Source organism: Penicillium daleae (assembly GCF_028827525.1).
Source record: "Penicillium daleae strain IBT 16125 chromosome Unknown utg000003l_segment0_segment0, whole genome shotgun sequence".
NCBI lineage: Eukaryota > Fungi > Ascomycota > Eurotiomycetes > Eurotiales > Aspergillaceae > Penicillium > Penicillium daleae.
This window is the reverse complement of record NW_026623151.1, coordinates 197,519-224,866: the sequence shown is the minus strand read 5'-3', so window position 1 is coordinate 224,866 and position 27,348 is coordinate 197,519. Positions and strand designations below refer to the sequence as shown.

At 40.9% G+C, this 27,348-nt stretch overlaps 4 protein-coding genes across 4 annotated transcripts; 3 read left to right on the top strand and 1 right to left on the bottom strand.

Moving 5' to 3' along the window:
- Window positions 1-15,067: 15,067 nt before the first annotated feature.
- N7458_003711 (catalase-peroxidase) lies at window positions 15,068-17,275 on the bottom strand (the record flags this gene model as incomplete). The annotated part of the gene is made up of 1 exon (XM_056907093.1): window positions 15,068-17,275. One exon carries the CDS (start codon window positions 17,273-17,275, stop codon window positions 15,068-15,070), a length of 2,208 nt encoding a protein of 735 aa, XP_056768500.1.
- Window positions 17,276-18,181: 906 nt separating this feature from the next.
- On the top strand, window positions 18,182-19,081 carry N7458_003710 (cyanamide hydratase; the record flags this gene model as incomplete). The annotated part of the gene is made up of 3 exons (XM_056907092.1): window positions 18,182-18,440; window positions 18,484-18,775; window positions 18,835-19,081. 3 exons carry the CDS (start codon window positions 18,182-18,184, stop codon window positions 19,079-19,081), a joined length of 798 nt encoding a protein of 265 aa, XP_056768499.1.
- Window positions 19,082-22,291: 3,210 nt separating this feature from the next.
- Window positions 22,292-23,715, top strand: N7458_003709 (Zn(II)2Cys6 transcription factor; the record flags this gene model as incomplete). The annotated part of the gene is given in 3 exon segments (XM_056907091.1): window positions 22,292-23,148; window positions 23,177-23,648; window positions 23,665-23,715. 3 exon segments carry the CDS (start codon window positions 22,292-22,294, stop codon window positions 23,713-23,715), a joined length of 1,380 nt encoding a protein of 459 aa, XP_056768498.1.
- Window positions 23,716-24,538: 823 nt separating this feature from the next.
- Window positions 24,539-26,614, top strand: N7458_003708 (amidase family protein; the record flags this gene model as incomplete). The annotated part of the gene is made up of 1 exon (XM_056907090.1): window positions 24,539-26,614. One exon carries the CDS (start codon window positions 24,539-24,541, stop codon window positions 26,612-26,614), a length of 2,076 nt encoding a protein of 691 aa, XP_056768497.1.
- Between the last annotated feature and the right edge of the window lie 734 nt (window positions 26,615-27,348).

Here is a 27,348-nt window from a genome sequence, read left to right as displayed (position 1 = left end):
CTCTTTAATCTTCTTATTAAGCTAGTTTTCAACTAATTGCTTATATAAGGTAAATTTCTTAATAGCTTCGTCTTTTAATCGAAGTAGAGATATATATAGATATCTTAATGCTTTGTCAAGAAACGTGATATAGTAGCGATAGCTATTATAGGTCTTAGGGCTAATAGGCCCTCTAATATCGCTATATATTCTTTCGCCTATGCCGTATTTAGTAGCAGAAGTAGAAGATTTATTAATCTTCCTATCATATTTTGACTGTATATATATTTCGTATATATTTTGTATATAATCTCTTATCTTAGTATTAGATAGAGATATATTAGCCTGGCTTAATAGCCTTTGTAGTAGTATTAGGCCTATATAGCCTAATCTATTATACCAAAGTTTTAAACTAGTAATATTACTAGTACTTTGGATAGATTCAGAATCTACCTTATATAGTTTTTTCATATATAGGGTAGTTCGATATAGATTATCTTGCTTATACCCAATCAGTATAATATTTCGATATTAATCGAAAATAGTGGCCTTTTCTCTATTAAATAGAGATACTGAATTTTTTAGTGTATATATACTTAATATATTAATTCCTAATTATAGGACATAGAGCATATTAGTTAATTTATAGACTAGATTAGTATTCGTCTAGAAGATAATATCTCTAGCAAGATCGATAGATAATCTTTATACGTTTCCCTATATAATAGTTTTATTAGTTTTATATATACTATCAAACAAATCTAATTTAGATACTGTATATATAGTAGCAGCTATATTAATAATGAAAATCACTTTTATAGAAGAAAGATCTGAATTTATCAGATTATATATACTTTCTATAGTAATATCAGAATTAGTTTCTTGGTTTATTTTAATAGGTAGATAAATTACCTAATCGGTTTTATACGAGAAGTCATCGTAGAGTAAGAGACTTCTTAGTATATTCATTATAGATTCATTACTCAGATTTGAGTAGTCTCTTATTAGGTTTTGATTATAAACTAGTAGGCCATACCTGATTAGCTATGCCTCTATTATAGGTATATTAGATCTTATCTAATAATCTAATTAATAGTTAATTAGACTGATTAGTGTATAGTAAATATCACTATCAAGATTAATTAGATTATTAGCTAATAGGCTAGTAGGTAGTAGGTTACTAGCTAAAATTTCTTAATATTTAGCTTCTACGGGGTAATCTGTTATATAACTAGTAACGTGGATTTCTTCCTCGTTAGATTACTCATCAAGCATTATAGTGATTATCTTCTTCTATTTATCAATCTTTTGATGATCGATTTAATTAGATCTAGGCTAATTTGCCCTAGATATCTAATTAGCTAGTCTGCTAGAAGGATACAGATACTAGTAATCTGCTACTATATAGCTTCGTATATTATAATACGTATAGTATTTGCTAGAATTTGATAGTTTTTTCCACGGTTTTTTGCTAATTCGACGATTTTAATTAGCCTGACGATTTGATTAGTGATTTACCTGATAGTTAGGCTTATAATTAGCCTAGTAATTACTTTGACGATTGTTTTAACGATTGTTTTAACGATTGCTTTGACGATTGCTTTAACGATTGCTTTAGCTAGTAGCTATAAAGATTTACTCGCTCGATTAAATATAACCGCGCGATTCGTTAATTAGATTAGCGAATAGCGATTTAATTGAATAAGAATTAGAATCTCTACGAAGAGATTAGATAATATTTTGAACAATCGGTGCGTACGATTAGTCGAGATTGTTGAGAACCTATACGAATACGATTTGCTTTAGGAAATCGATTCCTAGGCTTACTAGTTCGATTAGCAGGCGTCTTATCTTAGTAAGATAATCATATATACTATCGAAATCGCCTAATTAACTATTAAATAGGCTTTTTAATATAAGGAATTCGGTAGTGAAGCCTTTAGGTCGATATTAGGTAGCTAAGATAACCTATACTTAGTAGGCTGATATAGTATCTCCTAGCTAAAAGAGTAGGCTATCTTTATATAATAGCTTGATTAATGATAGAGCGTCTCGATTTATCTAATTAATAGTTTTGAATTTATTAGATAGAATAACTAGCTTATTTTAGCCTATCTTAGCAGGGCTAGTAGATCTTGTAGGTCTACTAGATCTTCTTCCTAACTAAATCGTAGTATTTCTATAATCAGGTAATCGTTAATCAGGTAGCAGAGCAATTGCTTTTTTATAAGACTAGTATTAATTAGGAATCTAGCCTTGCTAAATAGCAGGAAGCTTTATATAATCGTGTTAGATTATATTAATTAGTCTCTCTTGATCAAGAATCGCCTTAATTCGGATAGACTAGGTAATATAATTTCCTTCTTCTTTAAGAGGATCGATATTATGTTTATTAATTATCTTGAGTTTTAAAAACTTGATTAAATATTTGAAAAATGATTATTTTTGTTAAGAAAGTCGAGATTTCTTAGTGTTTCGTATAGAGAAGTAGACGCGACCGGTAAAAATCGAGTATAAATTTTTGAAAATAAGAAGTGGGAGGAGCTTTTTGTTTCTCTTTAAGAGAGAGAAGTTTCTCTTAAAAGTAAAGGATTCTTCGTTAAAGATAGAAGATTGAAGAAGTAGTACAAGCCGAATTAAAGTAGGATCAATTCGGGCTTATAACCTATAAGCAAGCGATGCTGCGTAGGTTAGGTAAAGAGGAAGATAAATTAAAGATGATTAAATAAGATCGATTGATCTTTCTTCCTCTTAATTGAATAGGAAGGATAAAATTAATTCGGCTTAGAATTATAAAGATAAGAGAAAAGTAAAGTAGGACTGAAGCTTGGTTGATTATATTGAATCTTGCTTGTATGTCTTAAATATGATTATTATCTTAGTAGAGAAAGCAGGGCATCTTTATAATCAACTTGTCTCTTGCATATGATCATTCTAGATGATGCATAATGATCTTATACAGATAGATCTAGATATATAGTGATCTTATGTAGTAGCTGTTTGATCGGTGGTTGCTTGATTGTACGATGTTATTGACTATAGTGATGATGTAGATCGTGTTATTGACCGTAATAATGATGTAGATCGTATACTGTTATATACGTCTTTACTTGATGTTATTAACCGTAGTGATGATGGTATAGCATAAAGCTTATAGAGATTCAGCTATCTTGTATAGGCCTTATGAATCTAGCTTAATATACTATATAACGGTTTAGGTATCTTGCCCTATATCTTATATCTTACCTACCCTATTAGAATTATATAACCTATATACTAATCTAATTCAATTTAGTTCCTTCTATCTACTAAATTACCCGCTCTACCCCCTCTTACTAACCATAGATTCTTTAATAGCATCTTCCGCTAGATCTTAATCTAATTTAAACTAACCTCCCCTACTTCCTACTAAATCCTTTATACTACCTACCTTACTACTAGATTTACTATAATTCTACGAAACCCGTAACCTTACGAAGAAGGCCCTCTAGGAATCTACTACTAAATAGGGTTTTACCCTAGTAGTAAGGAAATTAGATAGAAAGAGGGCTAATCTATACTATTCTCTCTAGCTAGACCCTACCGAGAAAGGTCCTTCGGTCGTATCTAAGGCTAAATCTCGTGAGGTTATCAAGATTAGGACTAATTACCTATACAACATTCAAATCTAGCTACGGAAGGATAGGAGAAATATTATTCCGGATAGGCACGAGGTTGTGGTAAAACATAGTAGCTATAATTATAGCCTAACTCTACTAAATCTTCTAGTTAAACTACGGCAAGAAGAGAGGAAAGAAAAGGAAGAGCGACTCCTCGATTACTTTAATAAAGGTCTAAAACCTATAGCAATTTCAACACTTTTAGAGTCTAAGAAGAGTCTGCTTAACTTGAAAGATCTCTATAACCTCCGCGCCCGGACTAGATTAGTTTTCCTTAGTAGGCGTTTATCAATTAAAGCTGTGATATAGAGCCTACTAGGATAGATTATACTATACGAATTAGATAACTAACGGCGACTAATTAGAATTATATTTATCTTAAGGATAGGCCTCGAATTTCTACGAGTTTATCTAAATCTCCTATAGGTAGATACTATATATAAGACTAATCGGTAAGTAAGATCTAAGTAAGAGAAAGATAAGAGATAACTAATTTACTTAGGTATAATATACTAATAATTAATTTTATCGGACAAACCTTAACCAGAAAAACCTTCTATTTAGCCTATTACTTTATTAGTAATAAGTAGGAGCCGTTATATCTTTAGATATTTCAAACTCTTCAAACATAGCTTATATAAGCAAAGATTCAAGCCCTATGTGTTATCTTCTCTAACGACGCAGAGGCTCTTTTAAATATATACAGGGAGGTCTTTAAGGATTCGATAGGCCTAATTTGTCTCTAGTATATTATAAAGAATATTAAAACACGTGTTCGGCTAATAATTATAACGTAATTACTCTTATAAGACCTTCCTAATTCGGAAGTTCTAAAGAAGACTATCGACGAATAGCGATCTACGAAGGCTAAATTCATACAAATTATTCTCGAATCTACTAAGGATAGGATAGAAGCAAGAAAGGCCTCTTTTCTAGAATCCCTAAGCGATCTAATCTACTAATCAGCAATCGATTATATCGAAAAGTAGTAGTTTAGCAAAAGGGTAAAGCAATTTATGCGGTGTTATCTTAATAGAATTCTCTATTATAATAAGCTTTCTTCCTCTTGCGTAGAAGGTACTTATATAAAGCTAAAGCGAGAAATTTATACCTCAACCGGCGATATTCTTGCGACTATGCAAGTCGTTTCTCGAGTTGTTTCCTATATAAACTCGTAGGCTTTTAACTTAATCTAAGACGAAATCTACCGTTATCCTATCTCGCTTTAAGTCCTATTTTTGCGCGATCTCCTTAGTCGGATCTTGTATAGCGTAATTCGAAGGGTATATAATACCTAGGAGGAATTTATCCGAGTAGATAAGCTACTACCTCCTTGTACCTAATACTATAGGAAATCTCTTAGTCTTCTATATAATTATCTAATTAAAGACCTTATAGATAGTAGTAAGTTCCTTCTTCCTTCTAATTTCGATTAATAATACTAGCTTCGCCTGCTAAATCGGGTAATTTAGACCGATCGGCTAATTAGAAGGATAGGTAGGATAGGAGGAAGGCTTTAAATTAATAAACCGAATTAGGTAAAGAGGGTTAGACGGCCGAAGTTACTAGAGACTATTAAGCGTTAGTAAAGATAGGGGATATAGAATACTACTAGTCGGAAGTTTAGGATAAAGCGAAGCCGAGATACCTACGTTTCTATAGATAAAACTATAGGAATCGTAGTACTACTACCTTTATAGAGGACCGATAGATCGACTAAGCGAATACTATTAAAATAGGAGACGAAACTTCGTTAAGGGCGTAGGGCCGGCCGAGGTCGTAGGGCTAAGAGGGTAGTAATAGTAGAGAAGGAATTAAATAGAAGGGTAAGGATGATTAGTAAGTATCGATTTAGTAGCTAGGGGCAGGTAACTTAGTAGATAGAAGGAACTAAATTAAATTAGATTAGTATATGGGCTATGTGATTCTAATAGGGTAGGCAAGAAGTAGTAGAAGATAGAAGAGAAGATAGAAGAGAAGAAGGAAGGGATACGTGTATATAAGAAGGAAGGGGGTGGTTGAATTCGTAATTAATCGGCGTAATAGGCTTAGCAGAAATCAGGTAGAAATCAGGCCCTAGGTAGTGCGAGCAGAATTCCTAGGTGGTGCTAATAGTCGCCCCTATTAGTTAATAGTAATTAGAATATCGATATTGTTAAGGATTTAAGAGATTTCTTTATTGTTAAGAGTTCTAATTAGCTAAGAGAGATTAGATTCTTCGTATATACGAATTCTCTAATTAGACAGAGAGGAGTCGTAGAATTCTTGCTTATTAAATTAGATATTACGTGCGCGAATAATACGGCGGTTAGTAGGAATCTAAATACGCTAGATATTATATACTTCGTAGCCTACTAGATAGCTAATAGCTATACGTAGTACTAGCTTAGCTAATCTTAGTAGCTTATTAATACGCACGTAAGCTTTATATCTAAAAATTCGTATATTTAAGAGATCAGGCTTTATCTAAAGCTAATATAGTACTTTATTACTAAGATAGGTAGTAAGGGCTTTATACGGAGATTACTAGTTAATCGATCGATAAGGAATACGGTTTTGTATAAAGATAGTAGTTTTAGCTACCTTAGGCTAAAGATAGCTTAGTAGGCCTAAATCGATAGTTATCTACCTAGCTATCTTAGAGATCGATATACCGTATCGCTTAGCATAGCTGTTTTAGTTAGGTTAATAGGGTAGTATAGTTTCGAGGTTGATACTATATAATCTTGTATTTTGATTAAAGAATTTAGATAGAGATCTCTCGTTATCTAAATATATTATAAGGACGCGTAGGTTAAATTAGGCTTAGACGAAATCAATTTGTTTGTAGAGAGATTATAATAAATCGGTCTTAGAAGAAAGATCTTCTGCTAGTTAATATTTAGTGATAGGGTTAACGGAGTAAGAAAGATATAAGGTTTTAGCTAAAGATAGCTCGAAATAAATAAGATCCTAGTATAGCGATTCGAACGGGCGACTATACTATATAGATAATCGAGAGATTTAGCGGGGCGAATTAGCTAATTTGCAGATCTTATAGTAGTTAATCGGCGAAGATATATCTCTAACAGAGATATTTGATAAGTGATCTAGTAGATAGGATAAAATCTCTTTACCTACGTAGCCTAGACGACGATACTATTAGTCAATCGTCCTATTAAGCTGATTCTTCGTATATAATAATAGGGCAATCTTGCTAAATTAGTTAGTAAGTAGAGATATATAATTATATAAGATAGGAGTAAGAGTAGAATAAGAGATTAGTAAGGGATAAGAGACGTGATTAGCGGTTAGTTCGCTAGTGATCGCTAATTCGTTCTACTTAATTAGGTAAATACCTAATTTTGGATTTAATTTATAGATAGATATTCCGTCTTCTTCTTCTAGTAGATTCTTTCTACCGTTTAGATAGATTCCTACGCTAGCAGCACGTTCTACAGAGATTAGGTTAATATAGAATCTAGGGTAGTAAGTAACTTACTTTAAGGGAAAAGTAGTGCCGTTAAGAGACTTTGTTAGGATAACTTTAAGGTCTCCGTAGCCGAGGATAGTGGTTTCGGTATTTCTAACTATAACTAAGGACACGATAGACCTATAGTTTTGTAGTAGAGATCTATTATTCGTGATATAAATTAAGGCTCTAGTATTATAGTACTAGGTATTACTTCGCTTAGTAGGGATCCTAATTATACTTATAGCTAACCGGTTATCTTCTTAAAAGAGAGTTTTAGCTTCCTTCTTCGGAATATAGGCTAAAAATATATCTCGATCTCTAGCTAGATCTTAATCTCTAGCTAGATCTTTATCTCTAGCTAGATCTGATTTATTAGAGTCGTTTGATTAATGTCTCTTGATTGTATAATTATATACGGTTTTAAAGGTATATAACAATTCGTATAGGTCTTTAAAGATCTTCTCGATTGCCTAATCTAGCTTCTAACTCTTTAGTCTAACCTTTAGGTTAATATATCGGTACTTATCGAATTTATACTTAAATCTATAAGGGCAATTTCGATTAGTAGACGACTTTATAATATTCGACTTATCCTCTATATCTCGTCCCTAATAGGTAGGATAGGTAATTAGTCGCCTAGTAGAAGAGCTAATTAGCTAGTATTAGTTAACAAATAGGTTAACTAATTCTATTAGGGTAGGCTTCTTTAAGCCCTAGAGGATTATATTATACTAAAAGGTATAGAAACCTTGATCGCTAAGTTAAATCGTCTCTAAGAAATCGTATACTAGAGATAGTAGGTCTTTAAAGTAGGTAATTCCGGCTTTCTTGCCTTCTAATTAGCTAATAATCTACTTCTATCTCTATATAGCAAGATAAGACGATTTAGTTAGTAGCGTTTAGCGTTTAATTCTATCCTAATTACGTTAGATTTATCGGTTCTTTAATTAGTCGGATAGTACGAATATAGCTCGAAGTTTGATAATAGCTTTATATACTAATAGGCTATTAATAATCTACCGTCCTTCTAATATAAGAGATAATCGAATACCTTATTTAAGAGATTCGATAGATCGAAGGTAGCGAAGATAGTCTAATCTTAATAATTTATACTTACTTAGCAATATCCTATAGATAGCTAATTAGTCGGATATAAGATTAATTAGTTGTGTAGGAACGTTAGTAGGATCTTTAGTAAGATTAGCGAATTAAGGTTTTATAGGTTCTTATAGCAGGGTAGTAGGATCGGATTAGTCTAGATTAATATACTTCTATATACTATTCGCTAGTACGTACTCTTTAATAGTAGTAATCTAGGGTACCTAGTATAAGTAGGTTTTAAGTAGGTAATTAAGCTAGGTAGCTCGTAGATCGGATAAATCTATCACTTTTAAGACGAAAGTGAGAGATAGATAAGATAAAAGTAAGATAAGGAAAGATTAATTAACTAGTTAGAGGCCTTAGTAGAAGCTCGGGCTTATAACTAATAGATTTTAAATAGTGATTATAAAATCCGATTGCACACAAAAAGATATATATGTTATAAGCAGGTAAAGAAAGACTATCATAAGAGAAATAGAGGTCGGCTAATTAGACTAAAAGAAGAGTATGATCAGGTATACCAAAGAAATCTACTTATGAATTAAAAGAGATGTTAAACTTGTTTAATTTAGATAGGAAAACAGGCAGAATTTATAACACGAGGTATATAGTAAATATTATATAAAGAAATCAAGAATCGTTCGAGGTTATCTTGGAGTATTAAGTAGTCTCCGGCTAATATAGGTAGTTCAATACGAGATCGTTGAGGATCGTTGAGGATCAATATAATAAATCAATATGGTGGTCATGAAGGTGTTTCTTCTAGGGAAAAGATGGTGGCGGCTTAGTTATCTACGGGATGACCCTATATAAGTTGACAGATCTGCTCTAGGATTCAATAAGATAATTAGTAGTAGCTAGATATTTCTTATTATACCGAGTAAGCGATTAAGCTAGTAGCTAATTAGCGAATATAGTATCTAGTCTCGTCTAAATAGCCGCGAAAAGGGTTGATCTATATTTTTGTTGATATAATTTAACGATCTTTAGATTAATTAGTTGACCTATTACTAGATCAAGCTTGTGATTAGTTAAAAGTAGGGTTCTTAGAGGCTTTTTGTTAAGAAGATTGAATTTAGTAGTAATCTTTTCGATATAGGCTGCCTAACTAAGCTATATCTTTCTTTTTAGACGATCTCTGATAACGCGGATTCTAATAAATTAAGTAAGTTTACTACAATCTTTCATCTCAAATCGCTATAAGAGGAGATCTTTAATCTAATAAGTATATAAACTCTCACTTTTATAGTAGGCTACTAGAAAATCGTTAACGAATACTATAATCACTAACGTAATTCCCGCATAACCGGGCCACCCGGTTGACCGGGCCACCCCATCGAAAATCGCGTCTTTCTACCTACATACCAACTTCAACCACCTACCATGCCACCGATTCGCTCTAAATCCTCGCAGAAATTGGTCAATCAGGAGGGCAAGAACCTATTAGCCCTTAAAGATCTTAAAAATAGCCGCGTCAAATCTATTCGCGCAGCAGCTACTCTATACGCAATATCACGTTCAACACTGCAATATCGCGCCGCCGGCCGAATTGCACGCGTCGATAAGCGCCTAAATCGCTATAAATTGACTCAATTAGAAGAGGATACGCTTACCGAATAGATAATCTCTATAGATATACGTGGAGCAGCGCCTAGACCGGCTACTATTAGAGAGATAGCGAATATCCTACTAGCTATACGCAGTAGCTAACCTCTACCTACCGTTAGTAAAAATTAGCTATCAAAATTTGTTGAACGTCGCGATAAGCTTCGAACACGCTTCTCAGTACGATACGACTACCAGCACGCATTAAACGAAGACCCAAAGACCCTCCGAGCCTAGTTTGCGACCGTACAATACGTAATTAACGAGAACAGTATATAACTAGAGGATATCTACAACTTTGATAAGACAGGCTTTGTAATAGGCCTTATATCTTCGTAGAAGGTTGTTACGCGAGCTAAATTCTACGGTCGGAGACGTCTTCTACAACTAGGAAATCGCGAATAGGTTACTACGATTAAATCAATCTGCGCAGATAGCTATTCGTTACCGCTATACGTAATATTTAAGGGCAAGGTTGCCCTTACTAGTTAGTTCGATAACCTACCGAAAGACTAGCAGTTTGGAGTCTCAGCTAATAGCTAGACTACTAATAAGATTAGCCTACGCTGGTTACAAAAGCTCTTTATTCCGTTGACGAATTCGCGCGTACGTAGCCGGTTTCGCTTATTGATCCTCGACGGCCATAGTAGCTATCTTACGCCTCAATTCGACCGAATTTGCGCAGAGAACGATATTATACCACTTTATATACCTACTTATTCTTCGTATCTTCTATAGCTACTAGATATTAGCTGCTTTATAGTAATCAAGAGGGCGTATAGCCGGTTCGTGAGCGATCTTACGCGTACGGGATATAACTATATCGACAAATGCGATTTCTTAGAAAACTATTAACACGCGCGGCTAGAAGCCTTCCAAAAGCCATCGATTATTTAGAATAGCTTTGCAGCTAGTAGTTTAGTGCCAGTTAATGCAGAACGAGTGCTCTCTAAGCTTAATATCTCTCTCCGAACGCCTTCACCACCGTCAAGCCGGCTAAGTAGCAGATCTAGCTAATTCACACCAAAAACGCCTAGAACAGTGATTCAGCTACAGAAGCAAGCTTCATTACTAAAGGATCTACTACACCGGCGGTCAAATACCCCTCCGAGCCCAATCAACACCGTGGTGAATCAGATGATTAAGGGCGCCTATCTATCCTTACATACCGCTGCATTACTCACGAAGGATAATACGAATCTGCGCTTAGCGAATAAGAAGATCGTCAAGAAGCGTACTCGGTCGCATAAGCAGATACCCTACGAAGAGGGTTTGACCGTGGAAGAGGGCCTACAGCTAGTTGAACAGCTAAACCAGCCTATAGAAGCTGATAAGGTAGTATCGCATACGCAGGGCGAATTGCCTATCCAGGCAGATCCACCACCTACTAGGGCCCTAGCTAGGTGTAGTGGGTGTAGGGAGATTGGCCACAGGATTAATACGTGTAAAAATCGCTATATTTAGTTGAATTAATGGGTGTTGGTTGATATAATCGATTTTAGAATTTTCTAATGGTGGTGGGTGGCCCGGTCATGCGGGAATTATGTTATACGATTATTAGTATAAAGGGCAGGGTCTTCAGGATACAGTCGAAATCTAAGTAAGAGGAGTAGCTCTTTAATATCATCCTTCTATCTCTTGCTAGTAATTCGTAGGCTATATACTGCCTTATATAGGCGAAGAACTATCGATTTTCGTCCTATTCTAGGAGGATATTAGTAATAAACTTCCTCTTTAAGAGTACTATTTAGGAAAGCGTTAACTGTATCTATCTAAAAGGTCTCAAGATTAAATCGGGTGATAATCGCTATTAGTATACGAAAGGTTCTAGTAGCAAGGGTGCTAGTACGTGTATCTTGATTATCAGGGATTTACGTATCTCCGCGTACGTATAATCTAGCTTTAAAGCGCGTGAGATAGCCTGATTCATCGGATTTATAGGCAAAGACCCATCGTAGGCTACGAAGTATATAATATCTAGCGTATTTAGATTCCTAGTAACCGCCGTATTATTCGCGCACGTAACGTCTAATTTAATAAGCAAGAATTCTACGACTCCTCTCTATCTAATTAGAGAATTCGTATATACGAAGAATCCAATCTCTCTTAGCTAATCAGAACTCTTGACGATGAAGAAATCTCTCAAATCCTTGACGATATCGATATTCTAATTGCTATTGACTAATCAGATTCGGTGCAACAAGACCTGGGGGGTAGAAGCAATACTACGACTGCTAATTTCGATCTTGCTATACCTTCTCAAGCCTCAGATTCTCCTATTAATTCAGACGAAATCCTTAGTGATTAACCAATTATACCACTACTCGATCCAAAATCAGACGATTCTATAGCTAATTCAGACTAATCTAACCAATCTCTCGATAATCCTGACTAATCAGGAACTCAAGAGTAACTATTCGTCTTGATTGATAATATAAACTTCGATCCTTCTGACTACGAACCTCTTTCTATGCCAACAAAACGCCCTCGATCTAATTCTGATATAAGCCGAGACTAAGATAAGGTAAAAAGACCTCACTTTAGCCCTATAACCTTTCTATAAGCCTTCTCGTCTTATTAGATGAAATAACTAAAGATTCTTATCTCATCTATTCCTCCTGTACTACCTAGCTATAACTAATTAGCTGGTTACCCTTTCGAAGAACAATTTCGCTAAGCTATACAAGTTAAATTCAACAAACTTATTGATATATATATATTTAAACTAATTAGTGTGAACTATATTAGATTTATATATTAGGCAAATTGTAAAGATCTTAACTAATTAGATTGCCTACGTCACTAATTTATTAAAATACGATAGGTCTTTGTATATAAATCTAATAAATCAGGCTATCTCACGCGCTTTAAAGCTAGATTATACGTACGCGGAGATACGTAAATCCCTGATAATCAAGATACACGTACTAGCACCCTTGCTACTAGAACCTTTCGTATACTAATAGCGATTATCACCCGATTTAATCTTGAGACCTTTTAGATAGATACAGTCAACGCTTTCCTAAATAGTACGCTTAAAGAGGAAGTTTATTGCTAATATCCTCTAGGAATAGGACGAAAATCGATAGTCCTTTGCCTACACAAGGTAGTATATAGCCTGCGAATTACTAGTAAGAGTGTGAGATATAGGGCAAGAAACCGTCATGCAGCATATCAAGCCAGATTCATAAGGCCTATACAAGATGGCTGAATCTCTATAAGCTTTATGCTATACCATCATCACTACGGTTTATGACATCAAGTAAGACGTATACAATAGTATACGATCTACATCATCACTACGGTCAATGACATCGTACAATCAAGCAACCACCGAAAACAGCTACTGCATGAGATCACTATGCATCTAGATCTGTCTGCATGAGATCATCATGCATCATCTAGAACGATCACATGCAAGAGACAAGTTGGTTATAAATATGCCCTGTTTTCTCTACAAAAATAATGAAATATATCAATCACACAACATACAAGAAAGATTCAATACAATCAACCAAGCTTCAGTCCTACCTTACTCTTCTCTCATCTTATCTTTATGATTCTAAGCCGAATTGATTTTATCCTTCCTATTCAATTAAAGGAAGAAGATCAATTAATCTTACTTCCTCTCTACCTAACCTGCGCAGCATCGCTTGCTCACAAGAGAGAAGTTAAATTAAATTAAATTAGTATATGGGTCATGTGACTTTCCTAGTAGGAGAAGATAGAAGAGAAGGTAGAAGGAAAGGATGCGTGTATGTAAGAAGGAAGGGGGTGGTTGAATTCGTAATTAACAGGTGTGAAAGGCTTAGCAGTAATCAGGCCGAAATCAGGCCCCAGGTGGTGCCGCCAGCGTTTTCGGGTGGTACCAACAGCGCCACCCATATTGATAGGTCTTATAGATCTAGAACCGATACTAGGTGTTATATATAAAGAATTCCCTAATATAGTCTATAGTGAGAGCGCTAGTGCAGAAAGCAGTAGTAAATATATATAGAAGAACAGGAAGCGTAGAGTTAAAGATCTTGATATAGGGACAATAGAGAAGATAGGGGTAGGCTTACCGTTATAATAGGTCACTAGAGAGACGCGAGAACCCCCTCTAGCTAAGGTCGCGTCGCGACGCGCAGAGACGGGATATATTTCGCTCCGGATACTAATGTTAAGCGAATCTGATAGACTATTTAAATCGGGTTTAGCCTGAATTATTATAGATAGATCAATTTAGGATATATCTAGTAGGTAGGAAAACTTGCATTAACCCTGAATATATATATTATCCCGGGAGATACCTATACATACTACAGGAACCGCTATGTGAATTATGCCTGGGACAATAACTTGACCGTGCTATATATATTCTGATTACGGGATAGTTATTACAGACATACACCTCACATCACGGTTATGTCGGATTATTTACTGCTTAACGTATGTTCCGATCTCACTAGGGAGGGTTAGTTTGAGGGTTTAACGCAGTACTGCTCTAGGGCAGGAGGGGTGAAACTCCCTTCTGGTATGATCATTCAATAGGCTTGATTGATTGTTCTGGAACTGGATCTTCCGGTATACATCTCGGGACGAATGGGGTATATTCCTCTACTAGAGCTAGCATAGCCGCTAGGGTCGGTCGTCGAGGATTTATGATGTGGTGTGGGGGCTTCTGGATACGCACTCCGGGAGGCGGGAGCACGCGAAATGGACTAATCAGGGGGCGAAATCAGGGGGCGAAGAAATCGACCTAGGGCCGATTCTAATTACCACTAGGGTGTAGGCTTGGCAGTATCTATTAGCGTTGGCCCCGATGGAATTAAGATACTTGGACTGGTGTTACGCTGAGTGGAGACCAACCAGTCCACATATATCCCTTCGGTTTATAACATCCGGATTCATCAACAAAAAAAAGATGATATGAACAAAACTTGGATAGTTTGTGCTGGTATAAATCTCGTGATTGAGGGCTCTGTTCTCTTAACACAAGAACAGGAGGATCTGTGTACGAGGTAGACACTTGAAGAACATCTCCCTCAGTATCATCCATGCCTGAAATGTCAGTTGAGCAAACTAAAACAGCACTGACAATCCTAGGTTGTCAGAGGGGGAATTTCAGGTGTTTAAAGTACTCCTTATTAGTGTGGTCCAAGTATGCTAGATCAACGCCAATATGGCTTCCAGCGCGCTCTAAAAGTCTATAAAATAGCAATAAATACAGAAATAAACAGCGGAAAACAAAGCAGGACTGTTTCTGTAGAAAACGTCTGGGCCAATTTTATTTCAAATCGAAACGGTCCAGGTTCATCACCTTGTCCCATGCCGCCACAAAATCCTTCGCAATCTTCTGCTTCCCATCTGTACTACCGTATACCTCGGCGATGGCACGTAATTCAGAATTAGAGCCAAAAACCAGGTCAACACGGGTTGCAGTCCATTTCTTCACACCGGTCTTGCGGTCCGTACCCTGAAATAATTCCTTGTCAGAGCCGTCAATTGCCTTCCACACCGTGTTGATGTCTAGCAGATTCACGAAGAAGTCGTTCGTCAGCTGGCCCGGGCGGCGAGTAAGCACACCATGAGCAGATCCATTGTAGTTGGCATTCAGGGCCCGCAGACCACCCACAAGCACTGCCATTTCAGGAACGGACAGTGTGAGCAGCTGCGCCTTGTCAACGAGGGCGTGTTCGCTGCGCATATGCAAGATCGATCGGCCGTAGTTGCGGAAACCATCCACCAGCGGTTCTAGATGACCGATGGATTCGACGTCGGTTTGTTCCTGCGAGGCATCCATGCGGCCAGGCTTGAAGGGAACAATGATCGCATGACCAGCATCTTTGGCAGCTTGCTCGACAGCAGTGCAACCAGCTAGTACAATTAGGTCAGCTAAAGACACCTTCTTTCCACCCTGCTGGGAAGCGTGGAAACGGCTTTGGACACCTTCCAATGCGGAAAGCACCTCATCCAACCGAACTGGGTTGTTTGCTTCCCAGTGGCGCTGCGGAGCAAGGCAGATGCGCCCACCATTGGCACCGCCACGCTTATCGCCCCCACGGAAGGTGGACGCTGCAGCCCAGGCGGTTGAAATGAATTTGCACCGGTCTACATCCGTTGATAGAATAGCCTCTTTGAGTGCAGCGATGTCGATGTTGTCGATCAACATGTGGTTGACTGGAGGGATGGGATCCTGCCAGAGCATCACTTCAGACGGCGCTTCCGGCCCGAGATAGCAGGAGGCGGGGCCCATGTCGCGGTGTGTCAATTTGAACCAGGCGCGGCGGAAGACGTCATCAAACGTACCCGGGTTTTCCAAGAAGCGACGCGAGATCTTCTCATAGATTGGATCAGACTTCAACATAATATCAGTCGTCAACATCCTAGGTGGGTGCTTCTTAGTCGGGTCGAAGGCATCTGGAATGATATCCGGTGCATCCTTCGCCACCCATTGCCATGCGCCGGCGGGGCTCTTGACAAGCTCCCATTCATAGGCGAAAATGTACTTGAGAAAGCCGTAATTCCACTTGGTTGGAGTTTGCGTCCAGATAACTTCTAGACCACTGCCGATAGTGTCAGGACCCTTTCCAGAACGGAAGTTGCTCTTCCACCCTAAGCCCTGCTCCTCAAGTTCGGCACCTTCTGGTTCAGGACCGACATGAGTGCTAGGCGCGGCGCCGTGCGTCTTGCCGGGAGTGTGGCCACCGGCTATCAGTGCCACTGTTTCCTCATCATTCATTCCCATACGTTCAAAGGTAATACGGGTATCACGGGCCGCCGCAATGGGATCAGGACAGCCGTCGGGGCCCTCAGGGTTCACGTAAATCAAACCCATATGGGAGGCTGCCAGCGACGTTTCTAGCTCACGCGAACGGATGTCCTTGTTTGCCTCCCCGGCAGCGTTCGAGCCGGTTGCATAGCGAAACTCGTTGCCCATCCACGTCTTCTCGCTACCCCAGTACACTGACTCGTCGGGCTCCCAGACGTCCTCGCGGCCCCCGGCGAAGCCGAAGGTCTTGAACCCCATGGATTCGAGGCCCACGTTGCCGGCAAGAATGATCAAATCCGCCCAGGAAATCTTGTTGCCGTATTTCTGCTTGATTGGCCACAATAAGCGACGTGCCTTGTCAAGAAGCACGTTATCTGGCCAGCTATTAATGGGTGGAAACCGTTGCTGAGCCTGAGCACCACCACCGCGGCCGTCATGGACACGGTAGGTGCCAGCACTATGCCAGGCCATACGGACGAATAACCCGCAATAGCTGCCGAAGTCTGCTGGCCACCAATCCTGCGAGGTGGTTGTCAATTCAAGCAGATCTTTCTTGAGTTCATAGTAATCCAGACTCTTGAAAGCCGCCGCATAATCGAAGTCTTTGTCTAGCGGATTTGACGTAACCGTGTGCTGGCGAAGGAGGCTCAGTTTCAGCCGGTTGGGCCACCAGTCGAGATTGCTGCCTGGTACTATGCGAGAAAGAACTGGACATTGAGCCATGTTTTCGGGGCTTCTTGTTGACGCTTTGGAAAATCTAACTTCTCTGCGCAGATGATGATTCTGTAACGAACAATGAGATGTGCTTGAAGTCTTTAAGGGAAGAAAATAATTTCTCGAGGGGGGTAACGGCGCACACTTTATAATAAAATCTTTCCTCAACAGAAAGCTTCCCCCCGAGTAGAATTTTCTCTTTTCCCGAAACCATTTCCCGAAACCACTTCTGAAAAGCTACGACTAGCAGAACGGTCGCAAGGCCGGTTAACAGCACATGCCTGATAATCAAGTCTTCCCCACAGAACAGATGTTTCCACCAGAGCAGCGTTTCGTCGTGGCCCGAAACCATTTGCCGAAACCACTAGAGCTATGACCAACAGAACGGTTCTAGGCCTGTGTGAATTATAATTTAAAACTACTCCGGCTTTCAATCTAGACTGATCCATGGGGTGCACCTGTAGGGGAAGTCAACGATTGGTGTGGCGGCTTGATTCCATGGTTATTACCTAAAGACACGCGACGTACCATGACTTGACTAAACTCAAAATGTTGATAGTTAAAAGTTATTAAACTTCTGCCGGAATGAGCCTAACTTAATATTTTAAGTGGGGCTAGAACTCTTACATAAGGGGGCTAGGCTTAACTTGCTTGATAAGAATTTAACTCTCTACTCTTCGTATATCAGGATCCAATCCAGATAGATGAAGGCAACATTCTTAGATAAGGATAGACCTGGACCAAACCATAGACTGGGTTTGTCTAGACCTAGATAAGGAACCGCCACTAGTATTAATTAACACAGAAAAATGTCAGCGAAATTATTATAGTACGCCCTGATTTAAATCATATTTCCCTAACCCGCCGCAAAGCAAGATTTCCCCTCAACCTCTGAATCTTCGAGAATCGAAAACAATGGCCCTTACTTGCGAGCAACAGATCAAGGAATACGACTGGATTGCACTTTCCTGCGACCCAAAAGTCTGGGGTGGCACTAAGCCATTCAATAAGGAGCCTGTTGCTCAGCTCTGCAAAGATGTCCCTACACCTAACACCCCTCTCGTAAATGCTGCTATGGAGTATGTTAGGAAGGAACTTCCTGAATACACCTTTAACCACAGCATGCGTGTTTTCTACTATGGCAAGGAAAATAAATCCGAAGTCAACATTCTAGGTGGGATGTTACGAAAAAAAGCGCTGGCACGCTCCATCTCTAGGCATGGCCATCACATCTCAGCAATTTCCTAAATGGGAATTCAGCCCCGAGACATGGCTTCTGACTTGCCTCTTCCACGACATTGGAACCATCGACAAACACACTCACGGCACCCTTATGTCCTTCGAGTTTTACGGCGGTATCCTTGCTCTGCAGAAGTTAAAGGAGCTCAACGGACCTATTTCCCAGGCCGAGAGTGTCAGCGAGGCCATCATCCGACACCAGGATCCTGCTGAGGTCGGCACCATTACCACCATCGGCTTACTTATTCAGCTAGCTACTCAATATGGTCGGTTTGATCTTTCTCCCTCCTTGCTTTGCCGTGTTGTTTATGTTTGTCTCTACCCTAGAGAACTGGGAATGTTAATATCGTATCATATATAGACAACATGGGCTACCGCCCCGGGTACGTCCACCCCGATACAATCAAAGACGTCGTCCCTCACTACCCTCGTCGCAACTGGTCCAAGTGCTTCACGAAGAAGATCAGAGAAGAAGTTACGGTAAAGCCGTGGTGCCATACCACTACCTCGGAGGAGAAGTTTCCCCATGATGTCGAGCACAACGTCCTTATGGAGCCTTATGATGCCTTGCATTAAATTCCACTGTTTATGATATATTGGGGTGTGTATTTGAGGGATTCTGCACTGCTTTTTAGATTTATAAATCGAAAGTCTCACGCGGTTCTTTCAGTTAATTTCTGTCGTAACGTGGACATTACAATTTGTATGTAGAAAATCATTCCTTTGTGATGATGTGGGTGCCTGAGGTGTCACGCCCACCGCCCGTTGTAGATAGACCTTCCCTTCTGGGAAGGTGATTTAGAAATACACTCAACCCCCCTTTCGTTTCTTCCTCTCTAGTGATCTGGCACCTCCCTTGGTCCTGTGGCACTCTTGCACCTCCCATGTGCTCCTCGTGCCGATCAATTCTCCATCATGGCTTTTCTCGAACCGTTGAATTCGACCTCTTATTTCCGCTATCTCGGGGTTTTCCAGGATACTTTCCTCAATTTCCGCTGACAATTCGCTTGGCAATCCGGGTTCGTGGAATTGGAAGTAACCTTGAAAGTACTCGATATGATCGGATTAGTCCTCCTCATCGAGTACAGCTGACACTGTGTCTATTGAGGACCAATGGGCTTGGTAGTGTTCCGGAAATGTGCCTGGGCCTCGATGTGCCATTATCTGAGAGACAGATGCGGAACCATGTCTTCCTGTGTTAGGCTGCAATCACTTGACCCCTTTTCGGTGTTTCTTATGCTGCAAAGGCTCACCTTCGATTTTCTTCCCTAGATTTCGTCGTATACAATGGACGGTTGCTAATTCGCCAAAGTATCCGGCAGCAGTAAAAATTTGACGCAGGCAGAAACTGAATTTCTGCTTCGTGAGAGGCGTTTCTTGAGGTCCGTCCGCTATAACATTCCTCAAAACTGGCTTTTCCAAGAACTTATTCTTCCATCGCAAAGGAACTTCGCCAGCGGAAAGATCGAATTGAGCTAGATCATCCGTAGTGTCAATCCCAAAAAGAGCTCCTTGAGACAGGGCGAGGGCCAGGAGAAGATAGCGAGATGCAAATTGCGGCCTATTGCTGTCCCAGATGCCAATCCCCAATCTAAACGCACTAATTAGTCAAATTGACGTAAAACATCCAATTACCATATCGTAGACTGCAATTAGCAGATTTCCTGACTAAAAATGTTAGAAGAGAAATATTTGAAGACCTAAAGAATCTAGCTAACCTCCGCGAGATTTAGGAAGATATATATCTAGCTATTTTATAGCAGTATATATATATATCGATCCTATCTACTCTATACTAATCTCTATACTCTACTACTATTTGCACTACAGTATAAAGATTACGGGGGGTATAAGATATAGGCAAGAAACCGTTATGTAGTATATCAAGCCAGATTCATAAGGCCTATACAAGATAGCTGAATCTCTATAAGCTTTATGCTATACCATCATTACTACGGTTTATAACATCAAGTAAGACGTATACAATAGTATACGATCTACATTATTACTACGGTCAATGATATCGTATAAGACGTATACAATAGTATACGATCTATATCATCATTACGGTCAATAACATCGTACAATCAAGCAACCACCGAAAACAGCTACTGCATAAGATCACTATATATCTAGATCTGTCTGCATGAGATCATCATGCATCATCTAGAACGATCACATGCAAGAGACAAGTTGGTTATAAATATGCCCTGTTTTCTCTACAAAAATCATGTCAATCATAAGACATACAAGCAAGATTTAATACAATCAACCAAGCTTCAGTCCTACCTCACTCTTCTCTTATTTTATCTTTATGATTCTAAGCCGAATTGATTTTATCCTTCCTATTCAATCAAGAGGAAGAAAGATCAATCGATCTTATTTAATCATCTTTAATTTATCTTCCTCTTTACCAACCTGCGCAGCATCGCTTGCTCACATGGCTACTATAGCCGTCAAGAATTAGTAGCCGAAATCGACCGCGTACACGCGAATTCGTATATGGGATAAAGTGCTTTTCTAGCTAGCGTAGGCCAATCTCATCGGTAGTCCAGCTATTCGCAGAGACCTCGATTCGCCAATCTCTCGGTAGATTATCGTCAAACCACCCTGCAATAGCCACTTTGCCCTTGAAGATTACGCACGGCGGTAGTATATAGCCGTCTACGTATATAGCTTCGATAGCAGTAACCCATTCGCGATTTCCTGGTTGTAGAAGAGATCTCCGACCGTAGTATTCAGCCCTGGTCACTACCTTCTACGAAGATATAAGGCCTATTGCAAAGCCTGTCTTATCAAAGTTGTAGATATCCTCCGATTGTATACCGTTCTCGTCAATCACGCATTGTACGGTAGTAAACCAGGCTCATAGGGTCTTCGGGTCTTCGTTTAATGCGCGCTGGTAGTCGTATCGCCTCGAGAAGCGCGACCGAAGCTCATCACGCCGTGAAACGAAGGTTGATGGCCAGTTCTTGCTAACGGTAGGCGGAGGGCTACTACCGCGCGCAGCCAGTAGGATATTAGCCATCTCTCGTATAGTAGCGGGCCGGGGGGCTGCTCCACGCGAATCCGTAGAGAGAATCCATGTAGTAAGCGAATCCTCTTCTAATTGAGTAAGTTTATGGCCTGTTGGGCGTATATCGACGCGAGGGGATTGGCCGTGTAGGCGCGTTTGTAGTGTTGACCGCGGTATTGCGTATAGGCTAGCCGCTGCGCGGATAGATTTGATACGGCCATTTTTAATATCATCAAGGGCTAACAAGATCTTGCCCTCTTGATTGGCTGATTTCTGCGAGGATCCAGCGCGAATTGGTGGCATGGTAGTTGGTTGAATCTAGTATGTGTGCAGGATTACGCGATTTTGGATGGGGTGGCCAGGACGGCCGGGTGGCCAGATCGGCCGGGAATTACGTTAGTTAACTAGTTAGTTAGTTAACTAGTTAACAACTAACTAACTAGTTAACTAGTTACTGACACCACAAATGATGTAATAACCGCATCACATAATCAATTTTGCCAAGCATCATTACCATACATTACCGCAGCAACTGCACCACTTGTGGTAATGTATGGTAATGATGCTTGGCAAAATTGATTATGTGATGCGGGTATTACATAATTTGTGGTGCCGCTAGTAAAACGTGTGGTGTCTGTATCAATTCCCGCTCGACTCGAGTTTCCTAATTCGAATCCCCCTTCATAGCCCATAGAAGGGGAGATCCCCACGGTATTGCGGCTTCCCAACTTCACCTGCCATTTGCTTGAATCATCCAGCCATTTTCTATCATGCCGACAATAAATCCGGGGTGCTGGACCTGTCGTGTGAGACATCGCAAGTGTGACTTGGAAATACCCCTTTGCCGTGAGTGCACCGATCGCGTTGTCCATTGCCATGGCTATGGGGCGAAGCCTGCGTGGATGGATGGTGGGCCCGAGGAGCAGAAGGAGCGAGCTCGCATTAAAGCCGCAGTTAACAAAAATTTCCGTCATGTCAAGAAGATGCAGAGTCGCGCTCGCCGGAGTCAGAGTGCCAGGGAGCGATCGGCATCTGAGACGCCAACAAACGGGGCGGTCGAGGCCGTTGAAGAAACGCAGACTAATGATGTTATCACACCTCCGGATTTATCTCCACCACGACCAACCGAACTCGTGACTCTATCGCACTGTGACACAGAAGTTTTGATCTGCCCTCCTGAAAAGAGCCCAAGTCCTGCCAATAATGATGCTACTGGAGATTGCAGAGACCCTTATCAAAACAATTCAAATGCCAACGAACTAGATAATCAAGAGGCATGCTTGTTAATGCATTATCTTGACCAGGTCTTTCAATGGCAATTTCCATACCATGATTCTCGTTCTCGACTAGGAAATCGTGGATGGCTTTTCTTGCTACTGAGCAAACGAGGGCCATTGTATCATGCAGTTCTGAGCCTTTCTTCACTTCATCAAAGTGCACTATTGGGTACAGAAGAGGAGTTTCAAAGGAAACAGAAGGCTCTGGATCATCATTCCAGGGCGTTATGTGAACTCTGCGACCTGATGAGAGAGAATGGGGACAAGCTACGTGACGATCATGCGCAATTAGTCGAGTTTCTCGCATGCAGCTTCATATTGATCAGCTTTCAGGTACCTGCATACTTTGAGTTGATTTCTGGTGTCACAGAGCTAAAGTAATCGGCAGGTCTTTAGCGGGGCCGAGCATGACTGGCTACTTCATCTAGATGCCGTTACCTCTGTCATGAGTTTACTCTCACCCGAGGCTGTCTTCAACCCAGAATCCTATGCCTATGGTGCACACGCAAACTCGATGGCTTCCTATTCATACGGACAAGGAGGGTGTCATCAAGGCCTGGAGTTTCTTATGGTTACAGTGGTTTGGTTCGATATTTTCGCCTCTTTGTCAACAGGCAGGCCACCACGACTTCCCTACCAGGGCTGGCTTCGCACCCCAGGGTTGAATACAGCTGATTTGATGGGATGCCAGAATTGGGTTTTGGTTGCCATTGGGGATCTCGCTCATTTTGATACATGGAAAGAGCGGCGGGAAAGCGAGGGTTTATTAAGTATAAGAGAGCTTGCTGGAAAGGCCCAAGAAATAGAGATGCGTCTCGAAAACGGGATTCAAAGTCTTGACCTATCAAGGGTATGTGGATCTCCAGTTTCCTTTGCAAGTTTTTGTGACTGAGAACGGCTCTACTCTAGGGGTATAGCGAGACTGAATCCCTAACAAACTGGGTGACACGCATTTTCGCCCTAGCTTGCTTGGTTCTCTTGCATACGATTGTATCAGGCCCACTGCCAGCGCTCCCTGAGATACAGAACGCCGTTAGCAGGAGTATCACTGTGCTACAAAACAAACCAAAGCATTACCCACTCACTGGGTCCGTATGGGCGCTGTGTGTGATAGGATGTATGGCCCAACCGCGCGCTCGTCCGTTCTTTGAGAATCTTATGGACGAATTGGTCCGAGATTCTGGTCGATGTGGGAATAGCGGAACAGTCTTGAAGATCATGGAGAAGTGTTGGGAAATGCAAAAGACCGCTAGAGTAGATTGCAGAGCAACAATGGCTGAAATGCGAATACAAGCAATTTTAATCTAGAGGGCGTGTTTTATTGGGGTTACATATGTATAGATCCCCTTTTAAAATGAAGGAGAGAATCTCCTGCCAAAATATATTCTTGACTTGTACCTAATCTTTGATTGACTTCAGTAATTTGCAAGCCGCAAAACTCTTCGTATATGATTTTCTGTCCCTTGTCATAAAGTATGTTTTGGCCCTATTGAGACAGACTGAGGAAACTCGAGCCGTGAAGAGGTAAGTCGACCCGATCATACTCCGTGGCCAATCAGCGATCAGTACCTCTATGTAGCAACATCGAAGCAGGGGAGGCTTGAACTATATGGCTACACTGCTTCGTAAATCGTTATATGTCGAGCGATAGTTGAGGATAAAAGGGAGTCGATGTTCGTCGAATTTGTGGACAACTCTCCCCAATTTCATCTTGCGCAGTAACACCCCATAAGCCCAACAATGCCAACGCTCGACGTTCCAATGCCACTAACAAGCCTAAATCTTGTCGATGCTGGCATCCAAGATCTTCTCTACGCCCTTAAGTCTAGGGCCGTAACAAGTGTCGAGCTTGTTTCGCTTTATCTTCATCGAATTGCCCACTACGACACCCGAGGACCATCATTAAACTCGATCTGCGTTTTCAACCCCAATGCTTTCGAGGAAGCCCAAAAATCAGACGACTACAGAGCAAGTGGTCGTACACCAAGGCCATTGGAAGGTATTCCCTTCACAGTCAAGGATAGCTTCATGGTTAAGGGCATGACCGTTGCAGCTGGATCCCCCGCATTTGCCAATCTCGTTGCCTCCGATGATGCAGCCATCGTCACGCTTCTTCGAGACTCTGGAGCTATAATACTGGGAAAAACAAACATGCCAGCCATGGCCGATGGTGGAGGCCAACGCGGGCTCTATGGTCGGGCAGAGAGTCCTTACAATCTTGAATACTCTACAACGGCATATGCCTCTGGTTCTTCCAACGGCTGCGGCACATCTACAGCAGCAAGTTTTGCCGCTTTCGGTTTCGCCGGAGAGACAGTCTCCTCGGGCCGCGCTCCTGCCTCCAACAATGCGCTGGTTGGATATTCCCCGTCTCGGGGTATTCTTGGAAATAGAGGCCAATGGCCGCTTTATCCAACATGCGATGTGATCGTTCCACATACGCGCTCAGTTCAGGACTTATTCTACGTCCTCAATGTGATTGTTGCAGATGATCCTGATGCGCATCGAGGATTTGATTTCTGGCAGAATCAATCCTTCACGAGCATTCCGAGGGCATCAGAAATCCGTCCAGATGATTTTCAAAGTCTAAAGGATCCATATGCGCTCCTTGGAAAACGCATTGCCGTTCCTAGATGTTTTCTCGGAGCGCAGGATGCGAAGCCATTCCACGTCTGTACTGGGCCGGTTCACAGTCTATTCGAGAAAGCTCGCACTATCTTGCAATCGATGGGGGCAACAACCATCGAGACAGACTTTCCTTTACTCGAGAAGTATGTGAAACAAGACTTCCCCGGTCAAAGTTGCAATGTACCCCAAATGCCGAATCAATGGACAGACATTGAGCGGTGTCAAATGATTGCCACAGCATGGGACGATTTCCTCCGCCAAAACGGTGATTCGAAGTATCCGAATCTTCTGACAGTCGATACACAGAAAATCCATCCACGAATCGCACCTATGGATGATCCTTCGAAATATACCGAGCAGCAGAATCAAGTTCGCTATCCTGAAATGATCGAATCCGTTAGAGACAGAAAACACACCATTTTCGATCTTCCCGGCATCGAGGCTGCAGTGCATGCGCTGGAAGATATGCGAAAAGTTGAGCTTGAAGACTGGATGGACTCTCATGGATATGATATGCTTGCTTTCCCAACCAACGGCGATGTGCCATATTCGAACTCAGACGAAGTCCTCGAATCCATGCTGCATGCTCTGCAGAATGGTGTTAAGTATTCCAATGGAGGCCGTGTCCTCAAACACTGTGGTGTGCCCTGTATCACTCTTCCTATGGGTACCATGAGTGAGAATAAAATGCCAGTCGGCATCACCTTCGCCTCCAAAGCTCATACAGACAATGACCTCCTTCGATATGCATACGCTTATGAAGCAGCTTCTCGAGCCCGGACCACTCCCAGCTTGACGCCTCCAATCTCGTCTGATCACATATCGTTAATACACTCCTATCATGGAAAATCTTTGACAGCGAAGCCGGAACTGAATATCACATCGGCTACTTTGGCGAATGAGAATGTCTCCGAGCCGCATTTGTGTCGTGTTTCATTAGCTGGAACCTTAAGATCTAGCGATCCCAGTGTCAACATCATCTCACTCCAAGTGTTTGTTGACGGGAAGCAACGTGCGTCTCTGCCCATTGGGTATGAGCAGTGGACTTGGGAAGATATCGTTTCACGGCCCAACACTAGTGACCGCTACCCGACCCTTGCCAGAGTTCCCAAGGACTGTTTCCTTATTGTTGTCATCGCCAGGTTGGCAAATGGCAGGTCGGCAGCTTCCATGCTACTTGTAGATTAGGAAGAGTTGGTGTCCTATGTACTGGCGAAAATGACTATTGAAATTTTCCTCAAAAGTCTCCTCCAAAAGGTGTGAATCCTGCGCAACTCACCTCACTAACTGGTCTACCCTTGTCGTTGAAAAATGAGGATATCTAGCGCTGCAAGTCTGTTCGGATTATACACTGCCTGGAGTTGGCCTCTTCAAAAAATATTTCTCCAACCTATTGGTATGTAAAGATCCTTCTTCTTGCGATACTTCAATGTACTAAGAAGGATTGATCTACCCAGCCGCGAAGTTTTCCGAATATTATCACATTCCCTTCGATGTGTATAACGACTACATACTATTGCTTGTGATTCCCTAAGATACGCGATCAGCGTCTTAGGGATTTTTGCTTCAGGGCTATGTAAACACTTACCGTAGAGCTTCACTAAAGAAAAAGACAATGATTGGGCCACCTCTTCGCGGCCACGGCCAGTACTCTTCAATAGACTCGAACAAGTATACTCTAGTAATCTTACTGTCAACTTGAGGATCTCAAGGATAAGAATATTGACAGTCATTTCTGTGACATGAAGATATTATAAATGACAAAACGGTGCATTGCAGTAGCGTTGCGTCGGGTTGATATTTATCGGATGGTGCTTGGACACGCCCAGACGTCATTATGCCTGATACCCGCTCGTCGAGGGCGCTAGATTTCCCGACGTCAAAGCAAACGTCAAACCCACATAAACCCAGAAGATAGCACT